Raw genomic sequence first — 16,567 nt, forward strand, 5'->3', positions numbered from 1 at the left:
TACATAACATGTTACTGCTATTAAGAAAAAGGAGTGCTAAATCACTGGTTTAGGTCGCCACGCCGATACCATTGATTGTGTCGGGAGAACGTGGGTTCGATTCCCACACGGTGCAATTATTTGCGATCCACAAATTATTGTTTCGGGTCTGGTTGTACTTTGGGTCCGTTGTTTGTGTGTTTGTAAAAGACCCCGCGACACAAGAACATTTCCTAGTGCGGGAGTTGTCTTTTAAAAAATATAGAAAAAGTGAAAATATATATGTATTTTTACTTCTCTTAAGCTAGCTTAAGAGAAGTAAAAATACATATACTTCTCTTAAGCTAGCTTAAGAGAAGTAAGTTCCTCTTCACTATCATTCCCACTGACCTTTGTCATCTATCCTTTAACGAATAGTGTTAGTTTCATACATAAGTGCGTGTTAATATTAATTACTCCAATTACCAACACCCACACTTGACATTTGTAACAAGGTTGTATTTCTAAAGGGTTACACCCACTCTTCATTAGCTGTTTAAAGCCTGAAAGAAACGATGTTCAGCCAATTAACGGGATATTATGAGTGACTTCTGGTAATTAGTATAAAGAGAGTTCGACACGCTTTAAGTATTGAACCTACAAAAGACTTAAGGTCAGTTTTTTATGAATAAGTATCATATTACATATTCTCTTAATAAACCTTATCAATATTTTACATACTTCTGCTGTAACTTACGGCTGAAGTATGAAAAATATTGACAAAATGTCATCAATAAGCTAACTCATATTTATTTATAAATAGTGAAAGCGTGCGTCATATTTTATATCACTCATAACTGAATATTCGTAATAACAGTCTTAAATCTTATTTTATGTTTTAATATGGATCTCTTGTTTCAAGTAGGTATCCTTATATGTATTCAGCCTTACGTGCTATTGAATTTGAATTACGTACTAAGTAAAAAAAATATGTCTATTGACAAACAGAACTCTTGAAAAATAATTTTAGTAGTTGCGTCTTTAAAGCAAGATTCTTTTGATCATAAGTGACGCATGTGATAAACATATATAATTGAGATAGACAGAATATTGAACAACACTTTAATATGAGTGTTTGAATGTAATGGATTGATATTTATAATATTTACGAGTATGTAAACGAATTTCTGTTTTTATATCCAAGACGTTTTTTATGCTGGATTGTTAAGACTTATATACATTAGAGAACTTACAATAAATTTATCCTAGCGATCTGTATGATATTAAAAAAAACTTAAGAACGCAAATTTTACTTGCGAAAAGGGACTCATAAGCTAAAATAATACGCATACTGCAGCATTATTGAATGTAAAGCAATTTCAATTATCTAACCTAGCAACGGTAGTGTTGTAATGATTTACTTATTTAAAATATGGAAGACTTAAAGCTATGTTTATACATACTAGCAGTATTGCACAAAATTAGCAAGCCAATTACTGTTACAGTAGGTAGCGCAATTCTGTTTAATTTGTACTGTCGAATATCGAGAGTTGGACATTTAGAATGTACTGCCAAAACTACTGTTCCTACGACGCCCGTTAGAGGCGCTGACCAGATTTTCATACAAAATTTCTCGATGACAGTTCGGTTGTCGGTGGTCGATAGTAGTAGAGAATCGAGCTACTGTAGCTCGATTCTCTACTACTATCGACTACTACTATCGAGCTACTGTATCTCGATTCTCTACTACTATCGACTACCGACAACCGGCCAGTCATCGAGAAATTTTGTATGAAAATCTGATCAGCGCCTCTGACGGGTGTCGTAGAAAACTTTTTGGCAGTACATTCTAAATGTCAAATGTCGATAGCTAGCCGGTTGTCGGTAGTCGATAGTGGTAGAGAATCGAGGTACAGGTCCCGGCACATAGCAGCGGATGGGTGTCATATTAAAACGATACCTAATGTTCGATTCGTTACAGTTAAACTGAATTATTAAATGTTCCTTTATAACCAAATGCTCTAATGTACATTCACATTTATAAGAACGCGTACCATTTTATGATTGAAAAACAGACAGACAGTTGAAATATGAAATGAAGAGGGTTATGTTATCATCTCAGCGTGACGTAACAGCTGGGTATTAGAAAAAAGGTTCTATCGTTTAAATTGTTAGAATGTACTGGGAAAATAGTTTTTTTGAGATTATGGTTGAACCATTAGCATAGGCTTTAAAGATGATGAAAAATATAAGGATTTATTTTGTGACATTTTAAAAATATTTCTTGCAAAGACTGCTCTTGTATAAACGGCTGCTGATAGCGAAGTCTCAGACTAAATTGCCAAGACGATCAAAGTACCTACTTACTGTTTTTTTCTAATTAAAAAAAGTATATTTTTAAATAATAGTACGCAGTTTCGTGACGTGTCCGTTATATTTTATAGGACTAACATTTGTGTATTGTGTAAGACGTGCGTAAATAATTTCATACTTTCACCTTTGTTTATAACGTGCGTAAAGTTACATACAAATGCGGTACAGTAACACGATGCAGTAATTACGTACAAATTAAACTCTACATGACTGAAACTTCTATCAGTACCAGAATGCAGTATCAACACTAAACCAACTATCCAACAACTACTAGTCTAATTTTAACTTCTGAATTACACAAACCGGACACAAAAAGCTAACGTTAGCCAAAACTAAGTAATGCTAGCTGATTACCGAACCTAACTGCCTAATAAACAATCTAAACAATAAAATAAACATTAAAAACAAGTGCAGGAGGTACCACTAATTGCTTAATGTATTCAAGTTGCGAGCGAGTGGCGATACTCATTACTTTCATTTCCATTGCGCAGTTGCAAGGCCGGCCGCCGCACGAGCACGAAGTACACCGTAATTGTAAATAGAGGCAAACTCATTTGGCCACTTGATGGTCGACGCCGACCCAACGGATACGAGGCTGGAATTTTTAATTTTTATACCCCCACCTAGATTGTTTTAAATGACCTTAACGTCCGTAGTTTTGGGTTTGATGGGAATAAAAGATTTTGAGATGATTACGGAAATTAAATGGGGATTCTAGATTATATGAATAGATTTTTTAGGTAATTGAATTTGTAACATTGTTTGTTAACTAATACTCGGAGAATATATGCCTCGAAAAAAATCTTCATGCGTGAAACAAAAAACGACATTTTGTTCTTTATCTGTTGATAGACATTTTAATTTTATACGGAAAAAGTTGAGTCTATTTCTTAAATAGATACAAAACTCAAGTTATATTAAAATGCTACAAAGATGATTAAATTTTATTTAAATAAAAAGTACGATAAAATCGCTTATAGTTTCCCCTTGAGGCACAAAACTTGAAGCGAAGTTGCACATTTTCTTTCAAGAGATACCTACGAACAAATTGCTGAAATAAAATAAATTTTATTCTTACAGTTTTCAACGGAAGAGAAATTATTAATTTGAAAATAAAATAAAGGTTGCTTGGTTACTAATCTTTTACCAAGCTTCTATTATTGTATTCTTTTGTAACTCTGCCGTACATTGTATGTACCGATGTTTCATGTTCACCAGCGTAGGGGAATTTGTTTGCTTGTGATTTATAGAAATGTTTTATCAATTGAATGTAGGTATGTATGGAAATGCACTATTGTTCGTTTCGTTTTTAAATAGTCATTATAAATAATAAATAAATAAATATTATTGGACAACTCACACACGGTCATTTGATTCCAAACTAAGCAGAGCTTGTACTATGGTAACCAAATAACTGATAAACATACTTATATACTTCTAAATACATACTTATATAGATAAATTGACAACCAGGCTCAGAACAAATACTCGTGCTCATCACACAAAGATTTGTCCCGGGTAGGATTCGAACCCACCACACGCGGCACTACGGTTGTTACGGCGAGGTGACCGCTTAAACCACTGCGCCAAACGTGCACTTATTATAACAATCGATTAATGTCATTATTCGTTCGCTGCCCACGTGAGACCACTTCTTGGTATGCTTCTGGTGCGATCGGTAGTATCGGTAGGATTATGGATATCCTACTTCATTTAATCTCTGCATCACCCCAAGGTAGACTGGCAGAAAATGCCTTAGGCATTAAGTCCACCTTTATACAAATTGTATAAGAAGTTTAAATAAATAAATAGATTATGGGATTTCAAGGTCAGTGTTCTCACCTAGGATTCCCGTTTTGGGGAAATTTTCGTATCTGATCTTTTTTGTTAAGAAATTAAAGATATGTCTTGAGTTAGGAAGTTTAGGTTGAAAGCATTCGGGTATTGGAAAGGAATTAAAGCTGTCGGTCTTACGCTTGTCGTCTCACCGTGATAGTTATCCGTCCTGCCGAGCTGTGAGATAAAGAGAATGAAGAGTATACCTGCGTATTGTTCACGCACTTGGTACAGGAGCCCGGTATCTACCTGGTTTCTTATAAAAAAAAATCAAAATCAAATCATTTATTCATTTAGGTCAAATGCTAACACTTATGATAGTCAATGATACAGAGAGTGAATTTACAGACAGTTCGGAAGGTAGGGCCAATGAGACCGCTTGCAGGATATAGAACATCAAATAAACTAGCATGATACAGCCAAATTGAGGCGCCCGTAGCCAGTTGCGCTCACCGGTCGGTAAAAGATCTGTGGGTTAAGCAAACCTTGTCGCGGTCATTCCATTGATGGGTGACCGCCTAGTGGTATTTGAACAGGGCGTCTCCGTGCTTCGGAGGGCACGTAAAAAAAGTCGGTCCCGGTTGTTGTCAATTAAGATAACAGTCGTTAAGCCACGTCAAAGGCCTTTGGGCGGCTTGAACAACTTTAACACTAGGTTGACCACTAATCATACGACAAGAAGAAGAAGCCAAACTAACACAATTTATATGTTCCAGTGACGGTGTATGAAGGAGACACGCTGAGCTTGCAGCGCATCAGTCGCACGGAGATGGGCGCGTACCTGTGCATCGCGACCAACGCGGTCCCGCCCTCCGTCTCCAAGAGGATCATTGTTGATGTTGAATGTGAGTTCACTATTGTTATTCTAATGGTTAATTTTACTAAAAGCCGATTTTATCATTTCTGTGTCCAACAAGTACACACAAAATTGGTGATATTCTTAAAAAAATAGGTGTATAGAAGAAAGTTTGTGATTAGCCGCACACTGACTGACCGAGCAGCCTTTTGGCGCCAATTTGGCGTTCGTTAACTACCTGTAAAAAGCAAATAAACGTACAAACATGTATTGTGTATTATGTGAATGTAATATTCTACAATAAATATTAATTTACCGTTTAATATTGTTCAAACCTCAATAATAAAACGAAGCTGATTTACAAGAACCTTTATTACATTTCCGAAATAAATTGAAACGTACCAATTACAAACTAGTTTTTCAATACCAATCAACTACTAGCAATTGAAGGAAAATTGAATAGAATCTCGACCAAACGCCGGGACATATCCCCATTCATTGTCGAGATAAAGGCACATCTCACTTACATTGAATCCGTGTAATCGTGTGTAAAACGACACGAGAACCCGTGGTAAGCCCCAATTGTCTAACATCGTTCACTAATGGGTGATCTAGTGAACGAGTTTTTTGAGGTAAAGCGATATTTATTGCTGTGTTTAAGCGAGAATAGTGAAGTTAAGTGATTATGGATGAGGTTTGTAAATGGATAGGTGAGGGTTTTCTGATGTTAGACTAAAATAATATTTTTTGTAGGCCAATTCCCAATAAGTGTTCCATCCGCACCTTTATTATATAGTAAAGCTACCTGTCATAAACTTTCAGACCCTCCGGTTGTTCGTTTCTTTCCAACCTAGAATCGAATCTATTATCTTAAAACCCTGACTGACACTGGTCTTTCTGCTACGCTTAACAAACTAAATATCTGACCCAATTTGGGGAAATTAAAAGGTGCACTAACCTACTCATCTAAAAAAGGTTTTTTCGAAGACCTCACAAAGTGGGTGGAGTACTTTTAAAGTCCAACATCCATACCAAAAGCATCCAAACATCTTCATTAAGCCACGTCCCCCAAATCCCCAATCCAGCGTTGAATCAGTGGAATAGCGTGTAAAACGGTGAAGCCCAACGGGTGTAATCCACAACTGGCTCACGTTCTCCGTCTATTGCCGCATTACAAGCTCACTGTATTGTTATGTCATTATTGATTTCGACTCAGACTGTAGCCTTCGATTCTACGAACTGCTTCCAAATGGGAAGATTTTAGAGTGTTTGCTCAGATTTTTTAAAGACTACTGGATTGTTTTTGTTAGAACTAAGAAGATTTTGAGTCTTTAAGACTTAAAATCTTCTTAATGATATAAATAAGCGTTCTGACTGAGAGACTTCTTTCGTGGTGCAGTGGTTTAGGTTGCCATGCCGCTACCATTGCGTTGGGAGGTTTTAGGTTCGATTCCCATGAAACAATTATTTGTGCGATTCACTAATAAATAAGTTGTTTCGGGTCTGGTTATACTTTGTGACCGTTGTTTGTATGTTTGTAAACGTCTCCGCGACACAAGAACGATTCTGAGAGCCTTAAAAATATTACAATGTAATGTAGTAAATAGCAAAATATTATTACTACTTACTACGGAGCAAGAGTATCTTCTTAGAAATGAGTATAATCTTAAATCTGCTGGCTAAGAGCGCTTACGGGAACTTTGTATCCCACCAAGACCTCCCAATGGCATCTATTTGTGTATCGTGAAACTTAATTTAACAAAATCATATACTATATTGACTAGCTGACCCGCGCAACTTCGCTTGCGTCACCTAAGAGAATGGGTCAAAAATTTTCCCGTTTTTTTAACATTTTTCGTTGCTACTCCGCTCGTAATGACCATAGCGTGATGTTATATAGCCTATAGCCTTCCTCGATAAATGGGCTATCTAACACTGAAAGAATTTAAAAAATCGGACCAGTAGTTCCTGAGATTAGCGCGTTCAAACAAACAAACAAACAAACAAACTCTTCAGCTTTATAATATTAGTATAGATTATAAAACACGTTTAACTATCATAACTGCTGAGAGTACTATAAACACTATAACATTATGTTATGACGGGTTTCGAACGCGAATAAAAATTAAAAGTTTAGGATAACTTATTTATTTACCCGACGTTTCGATTGAATTGCATCGACCGTGGTCTCGGGCTGCCTCATCAAAAAATGGTTAAAGTGCATTGCTAACGTCTTTTTAGGAGCTCAAAGTTCCAAATAGTGCCCAATACAAGACACTAAACATGACGTAACAAGTAGAACAGCAATAACGCCTCAACTAGACAGAACTATTACGAGTAAAACAGCTATTACTATACAACACACATAATTCCTTCACTGTCACAGAAAATTGACATAAATCGTCGTGTTCCTAGGTCTTTATAGTGCACTAGTTCAGCGATATCACTGCCCCGTACGTGGCATAAAATGGTTCTACTGATCTACTTAGGGTATATTCAGACGTACTATTATAAAAACATGTAGCCAAGCAGTATTTATCTAAATATATATATATGTTACTGTAAAAGCCCGGACTGTGGTAAATCCTAAGATTTTCCGGTATAACCTAAGATTTACCAACTCTCAATGGTAAAAGTCCGAACAATTCTTTTATTTCGAACTTTTACCCCTATTCACTTGGTAAATCTTAGGATATACCTCAAGGGCAGGTAAATGTAGCTAATATAAAATAATTTTATAGTTATAAAGAAGGAGTTTTGGGCAAACCGACATGGGTAGGTTAGGTTAGAAGGGTGAAGGCTGAGGTGGGAGCTTCGCTTCGCTCGCTCCCACCTCAGCCTTCGTGGTTATTTTTTTTTAAACCACCCAGAAGGAGGAGCCCCGCGAAGCGGGGCTCCGGCGACATCTTCAAACTCTCATTATAACTATATTACGGCATATAATTATATCCCTAGTAATATCATTATATTACGGCTCAAACACATGATAATCAACTTTTACCGTGTCGTTATGTAAATCCTAAGATTTGCCAATTAAATAGTGGTAAAAGTTCGAAATAAAAGAACGTTCGGACTTATACCATTGAGAGTTGGTAAATCTTAGGTTTTACCGGAAAATCTTAGCATATACCACAGTTCGGGCTTTTACAGTAACATATATATCTCAAATCAGGATCGGACTGAAATTTGGCAGATTTTATCATGCCGGGAAATTTTATGATGTAGGTTTCCGTTCAATTCTTTCCCTAAGGAGAGAAAATAGGGGATGAAAACTACCGCACGGATAAAGTCGCGGGTGTCCGCTAGTTAATAATAAAAAGTGTCATTAATCGTGGTAAGTATTATAATACTGACCACAATTTTTCGTTGAACGTGTGAAAGTGATTGCAATGCAACCACAACACGACCACGATGCAACCGCAACGCAATCACGACGCAACCACCAGTGGCATCGTGAATTAAACTATATATGACTTCGACATTAGCAGTAATTGCAATGAAACTGCAACAAGCCTAAAATTACTACTATTCACACATAACCACTTTTTAAGGCTGCGATATGTTGCTTGTGAATAGAGCCTTAGAGATAACAAGTTTTCGCCCCGACTCCGTCCACCTAGTTATTATTTTATTTATCCCCGCTAGAGAATATAAAACGCAATGTTATATCATTTAAATGCAAATTTCAGTCCGCTTAAAACTTTTAAAGAGATTGTGTTTTTATTTTATGAAATAATAATGCTCGGGAGGGAAATGTATGAAAATAAGGCGTGTGGAATTGCTGTTACTTTCATGAGACTAATTTTGTTTATGTAGTTGTAATCAAATTAGCATCAAAGGACTTAGTCCTCTCGCGACAAAGACCAGCATAAGTTTGCCGATACTGGAAATATAAAAATGTTTCGTGCTTATCGTATTTAGTGAGGATTTTTTTTGCTGAACTATGTAATCTGGTAAATAAGACGTTAACATTAGGAAAATACTTTGAACGTATTCTTCAGAATATAAAACTCATTGACACGAAGATCACTTGCAACGTTGATAAAGTCATCAACTTTCATAAATCAATTTTAACATTATATTGATAAGATTTCATGAAAGAAAAATAGGCTTTTTATTAGCCAAGAACTATTGTAAAACAGATGGCATGTTCTAGAAGCAAACGGTTCAAGCGATGAATCCCAGTATTTGCTTTTATTGAGAATTTATTCAGTCACTTTTTTATTCAAATTACTTTTATTGGTTTCTGAATGTGGTATTCAAACTTGTATTGAGTACACAGCTATTGTCTATTTTTTTACCTATTTTATATATATTTACGCCGGAGTGTAGAGTAAATACAAAACGTAAAGGTATCTCTTAATTTAATATATTATTATATCATAATATTCATTAAAACACAAATATACAAACTATCACAATTGGATATTTGACTACACAAGTTAATTTTAAAAAATACAGAATCAAACAACGTACATGTGACGTCATTTACAAGCATTTTCATACAAAATAGCATTCATAAAGAAAACCTACATTTACTAATAGTCAGATACATTATTACAATACGTTATTATAAAGTCTTACCACATTAGTCAATACTTTTATTTCAAGTTGTCCAAACAAAGGAAACTTGGTTCACCCATCGCAGTGAGTGCCCGCCGTATGTCCGTTAACAAGTTCCATCATCCATCTTGTAAGTTCGCAAGTATTCATTGTTTTAATATCCTCCGAGACTGCGGTAATGCAACTTTACTTATACATACGAGGATTTCTAGCGTTTATATAAGATATTATATTATTAAATTATGTTTAGTTTGTTTTAAGAATGCAGATTTATCTGAAAAACAAGGTTAACGTAAATTCAGTTGTCACTGACGGACACTCACGAAGCATTGTTTTGATGATAATTATTCATAACAGACACTTCCCCTAACTGGTTATTTCTACGGGCTGCAGTGTCTTTAACATACATACAAAAAATAACGCCTTGTTCCCTTAGTAGTTTGGTAACGTCACTTGGAATAATGCTTATAAAGTTACCCTGATCCATTCACATCCATGTGACAAAGGACCGTCGCGGTTATAAATACTACGCACAAAAATCTATTTATACATTAAGCATTTCCTGAAGTAATATCTCCTAAATCTGAATTTGCCTAGCTAGGCTTAAGGCTAAACTTCTTTTTACGTTCGTGTTATTATGTGTCTTTCAAATATCTAAGTAGATCATTCGTAACCTCCATTTCTTGGGTTAAATAGATTTTAAAAGAAATGTCATATCGTTATTCTAGCTAGATGGAAAGAAACAATTATTTTCTGCAAGACACTGAGACGCAAAAAATGAGTTAATATTAAACAAACTAGAAAGAGCTCTCGAGACACGTCCAACTAACATCTGTGTCCACTGCTTATTGTAAAATTGTACTACGTGTAGATTTAATTCAAAGAAAAATAACTGCAATATTGTGCAGTATTACTTCATAATTTAAGTAAAACTATCAATATATTAGGTAGGGGAAAAAGTCTTTTCGCATTATAGTATGTATGAACTTGTAATAAAATCTCTTTGGCTTCAAGAATCACAAATGAGTACATTAGGTTACTTTCAGTGAGCTCGTGAGGTACCCAGATATCGAGCTTTTTTATATAGAGAAAAGATTGTATTGCAAGTTCATACATACTATAATGCGAAAAGACTTTTTCCCCGACCGAACTAACATGTGCCTCGTGAAAGTAAAACTGACTGTATTTTTACACACGGTAAACTTTTTCAGATTTTTTTGTTTTAAATTCCTCTGTCCTTATTTTATACCACTGACGTTCAGCGGACATGTATGTACAAATTTGATTCAGCCAATGATCCAGATCAATCTAAAGGTTGCGTGTGACAAATATATCTGAAATCATCTATTTTTAGCTACTAATATGCATATTAAGAGCATGTGTCACTGACGACACGTGCAATTACGCCTACATGCGTGCACTCGTGTCGCACAGATCTATACAGCCAGTACTATCGAATATAGAAAGTTTGACATTTAAAGTGTACTAGCTGACCCGCACAACTTCCCTTGCGTCACATTAGTGAATGGGCGAAATTTTTCCCCGTTTTTGTAACATTTTTTACTGGTACTCTGCTCCTATTGGTCGTAGCGTGATGAAATATAGCCTTCCTCGATTGATGGGCTATTTAACACTGAAAGACTTTTTTTTAAATCGGACCAGTAATTCCTGTGATTAGCGCGTTCAAACAAACACACAAACTCTTCAGCTTTATAATATTAGTATAGATTACAAAGTAGTTCATACGTCGTCCGCTAGAGGCGCTAATCAGATATTCATGCACAAGTTTTTGCTGCCGGTAGATAGTCGATAGTGGTAGACAATCGCGCTACTTACACACATTTAAAATATATTCAGTGTAAATACTCTCTTGTTAATACAGGATGGTTTCATTGTGAGATTGATCCATAACGATCAAAGCAATTGCGCCGCTCGTAAAAACAAGCTCGTGAAAAATAAGTGGATCTAATACTTTTACCTACTAAGATATTATTCCCTTTCGTTTAATATCTGATTTAAATACGGAAACACGTTGGGACAAACTGTTACTACTTTTTATTATAATTTGAGTACTTGCTTTTGAATCATTTGGAACAATAAATGAAAAAATCGTTCTTATTTCTGGTTATACGCTTTACATTCAAACTGCCAATAGTAAGTTTAAAGCAAATATTTTACACAAAAAAGTAAAGAGCTTACTTTAAACATAGGATAGGAGAGGGCTCATACATCGCTATCAATCAAATGTATCCAAAAGACCGCATTGCTACGTAAAATGGATATCATATAATTATTTATCTACACAATATTAAATGGTATTCAATAATAATATTATCACGACCTTTAGAAGGACACAACTAAATACAGCGGAGCTCATTCTTTCAATATGAATCAGAGGGTTCTTTATTTTCAATTCTTATTACAGATGCCGGCTGTCTAAACAGTCGTTGGGATGGAGGGTAATTGAAAGATAATATTTTTTCGCGGTGCACGCTCCGACAAGATTGTCGCTGCAGATTGTGACGACGCTTTTCAAAGATCTCAGATGGAAATAAGGATGGTTTGATAGTGGCGCTAGATTGCGCGGATCACAAATGCAAAACTAAAAATTCAGCTCTTCTATTTATTTTTTTGCCTTAATTTTGCATTAATTGTTAGTTCTTTTTAAATTTGGGTATATCCCATTAGTCTTGTTAAGTTATATTTTTGCCGAAAAATCATGGGATTAGTGTGACAAAAGGAATTACACTCTGATTTTATCGCTTAAAATTGTAGCTTGTGTCGATTGGTCATAAACGCTGTTTTAGTTTTAGCCTGTTTTGAATCGATTACTATAGAATGTCAACAACAATCTCTACAAAATGCTATGAAATAATCACAATTTCGAACTTGTAAGCGTATCGCGTATCGTGCGGAATGCATGTAATGGTTGCCTAAGCGTACTTATAAAATCACGCCTTTATTATATTCATGGAAAAATTGTACCCATGATTGTATAGTATAAATAGACACAAACTAAAAGTAATGATTGGATAAGTCTGAATTCGCTAGACGGTCACGTCACCTCTAAATATAGAACATCTATATTCCAGTTATCATGCATTGGAAAATTTCACACACCAATTTACTGCGTCGCTTTTCAGCTACGTTTACAAAACGCTAATCCTCACTATAAACCTAGCCTTGTGATGGAGTTTAATCGCTTTTGACTAAAAACATGAAAGAGCTTGTTTTTCTTTGACAAGTTGAGTTGCAGGTGTTCTTTAGTGATCGTTTATGATTGGTACCTTGTTTTGTGATGAATAACGCTTTCAAAACGAAAGTGAATGAAAGAAATGTTTAGCACAAAGGCGGTCTTTTCGAGATCTGTATCAAAGTTTAGACTCGAATCTTGTTAGAGATAGCTTTGTATACCATTGTGTGTTTAAGACGTCCACATTTATTTAAAAATGAAGTAGTTTATTCCACAGTTTTACTAAGGAATCATTTTGATCCAACCTATTAATAAGAAAGTGGTTCTTTTTTATCGTTATTGACAACTTACTGAGCGTCTAAATGACGGAACCAGTAGCACGATTCTGTACAGTCGGCATTATAGAGCCTCGAGAGTTTGACATTTAAAATGTACTTCAAAATTGTTCCTTAAACGCCCACTAGAGGCGCTGATTAGACTTTACAAAGTAATTCAATAGTTACCCGGTTGTTGGTACTCGATAGCAGCAATAAATAGCGGTTCTGACTTTGATCTAATTAGTTATTATGATACGTTACAAGTAATTACATAGGCTACTTATTTACTACGCTATGGGGAAAAAGTCATGCATTAAAATGTTTTTTTTTCTCTCTTTTTTGCCAATAACATTATACTGCCGGTTACTTTTATTCTTTGTCATAAAGTTCAACGCTGTTCAAGTATACATGGGAAAAAACATCATTAATTAAAACAGGGAATATTACAAGCTTCGTTACGGAAGATGATTTAATTTTAATATTTATTTTATGCATATATGCAGTGAGACATACTCGTATGCACCATAATTGCATATTTTTATGATAAAGTTAAGCCAAATAAAATACAAATTTTCGCCGTCCAAAATAATATTCTTATGTTATTAAAACAATAATTATAGGTATTATCTAATATTGTACGAGGATTATCTTAATGTATAATGTAATTAGCCGAGCAAGATCCTATATTATCTATTTACCTGTTAATGCATGTTTGTTTAATCCCCGCGCAAGCTTTAGCCTGACGTATCCTTGTTACATCGACCGTTGTTGTTTCAAGCCAACTGTACTACCATTCAACACCACTGTCGACAACCGGCTAGCTATCGAAAAATTTTGTATGACATCACATCAACGCGAGTAGTTTCATGGGGCGTCGCAGAAACTATTTTGGCAGTACATTTTAAATGTCAAACTCTCGGTACGCGATGGTTTCAATTGTAGAGAGTGCTATTCAAAGGTATTCGAAATTAATTCATGAACACCAATAAAGAACAATACTAAAACAAGAGAATAAAATTCAAACATCCGCACGTATTCACAGTACCGTAATGAAGCCGTAAGAATAATAAAAAAACGCAAACTTTATAAATATTTTAAAACGTCGTATAATATTAAAGAGTATTACTGAAGCGAAATTGCCACCATAAACCCAGAGCGTTGAATTACCTTTTTCAAAGTGTGGATTTTATTATATCAGTGTGAAAAATCGTCGGGTGAGTTCGGCCCCACTCGGCAAACTTCGCCTCTATCCATCATTATTGAAAGTTTATAAATTGCTTCCTTCGAGTTTGTAGTAGCACTATAGTGAATTGATAGCTTATAGGATATTTCATAGACTTGTTTGTTTCGAGTAAATTAGTTCATGAGATTGGAGTTTTAAGTGAAAGTATACTCATATTTCTGAATATTCTAAATTAATTTATACAGACAGTCAAGTTATTAAATTTTATAATAATATTGTTTAACAAATAAATATATAATTCTTTTAATTCTTGCGCAGTTTAGCACATAAGTACTTTTTATTCGACTTAAAAACGCAGCCCTCGAACTAAAATATTACTTAGCGTCGCGGAAATAAAAAAAAAATAACAACTATGTACAACTATGTATCCGTGGATCACAATGTGAAATATTTTCTCTGTATAAACAGCACTCGAGCATCACAAAATTATAAATTATAAAAAAAAAAAATACAAGTATTTGTATCATTACGTTTACAGTATAAATATCTAAGTATAAAAGAAGCAGTACACAGTGTATCAGTGAACAAAGTTTCAAACTGTATTTACTCGCTATTTACTTGAGTCATTTAAACTTAATAACGACTTACGAACGTTTTAGTTAGATTACTTGTAGACAACGTTTATACGAGAACATTCATATTGTTGCTCTGTTCCATTTGGTTAATTCATTTTGTTGTTAGTTTATTCATCGTCCATTGGTTTGTATCTATTGCAAATGATTTTAAAAGGATTTTTTTATCCATTGGTTTCTCTATGTAAATATCTGAGAGGTGTTGGGCATAGATACTAAAGTGGAAATCTTACCTAGCCCCTCCCTTATTCCAAAAAGAGATTTTTCCCCAGCAATGGGACAGTAAATGGTGAAATTTATTTATATCTGACAGGAAATTTATTACAACTTCGACGAATCTAGGTTTTGGCTCTCAATTTTGACTAAGCAGCTCGATTCTCTACCTCTGTCGACCACCGACGACTGGCTAGCTAACGAGAAATTTAGTTTGAAAATCTTACCAGCGCGTCCAATGGGCATCGTAGGAACTAATTTGACAGTAGATTTTAAATGTCACACTTTCGATACTCGACAGTACCGACTGTAGAGAATCGCGCTACTGTTCGGCTCGACAATCATATAACAAAAAATAATTAGCTCTCTCACAAATAAGTACTATCTTTCTTTTATTAATATCTCAATCCACTTTGAACTGCAGTGTATTGGCTCCATTCACGGCGGGTCTAATTTTAATTAGCTCCACTTATCTCGGGGGATGAACGATACGTAATCGAGTCACGAGTTGGCAGTGCCCGTATCTGCAGGAATACTGCGCTTATGTCTTATACTTTTGTATAGAAATACTTTTTGAAAGGTTTTTTTTTAAACTAGTGAAGTTATTTTTACTCTAGAATAAATGCAAGTTCTTTTACAGTCCCCAACCCGCACTTGGCCAGCGTGGTGGACTCAAGGCCTAACCCCTCCCTCATTACGGGAGGAGAACCTTGCCCAACAGTGGGACAGTAATGGGTTAAACTTATATTTTACAGTATTATAGGTTTTGGAATTAACGAAGGCAATACTGATTTTGGTGTCAAACCATCAAGTAAAATCTATGATAACCGAGTAAAATATCAAAAATATTATGTAGCTTTGATAGTTGTTTCGGGTTTAATCTCAAAAATATTTGGCAATAATGAAGGCACGGTTACATTGGCACTAATTTTGTTCTACTGCTGGGTAGGGGTCTTATCCTAAATCAGGAAGGTTAGGCCATGAAACCACTACGCGGGCCAAGTGCGGTTTTTATACATTTACAAAAAAAAAGTCTGCATAATCATAACAAAAGAATTTTTTTAATTTTTTTAATTTAGCCTCTTTCTGTGTCCCACTGCTGAGCAAAGGCCTCTCCTCTGGTCTACCTTAAAGTAATATCTTCAATAAAAACTATTCTTTACGTTTATCCATAACAAACAAATTTTAGAACTATCCCAGCCGCTATCCCTGTCTTAACAATAAAATCGCATACAGTTTAAATGTGAGTGCGGTGTTATTTTTATCATTTACCTACCACTTACATCGATTAGGCTTAAGGTCAAATTGCTTATGTGTGTTTGTAAAGGTTAATATAATTGTAGACAATTTATTTTTGTGAAGTTGTTTCAGAAAACTAGGATTTAAAAAAAATTATCGTAATTCATAACCTTCTCCTTTTTAAGTCAGTTAAACATAAAGAAACGTGGACTCTCAAACACCCGTAATAAATTGCATGTTCGGCGCAGTGGTTACCCTTGGTCA

General features: G+C 35.0%; 1 protein-coding gene across 1 annotated transcript in view; it reads left to right on the top strand.

The window, feature by feature from the left end:
• LOC142973222 (lachesin-like) overlaps positions 1-16,567 on the top strand; it is a 95,929-nt gene that overhangs the window by 65,720 nt on the left and 13,642 nt on the right. Inside the window, exon 6 of the mRNA XM_076114859.1 lies at positions 4,884-5,012. Within this exon, the coding sequence (XP_075970974.1) occupies positions 4,884-5,012 (129 nt within the window). The remainder of the gene's footprint in view (positions 1-4,883; positions 5,013-16,567) is intronic.

The sequence above is a fragment of the Anticarsia gemmatalis genome, chromosome 5, assembly GCF_050436995.1.
Source record: "Anticarsia gemmatalis isolate Benzon Research Colony breed Stoneville strain chromosome 5, ilAntGemm2 primary, whole genome shotgun sequence".
Lineage (NCBI taxonomy): Eukaryota > Metazoa > Arthropoda > Insecta > Lepidoptera > Erebidae > Anticarsia > Anticarsia gemmatalis.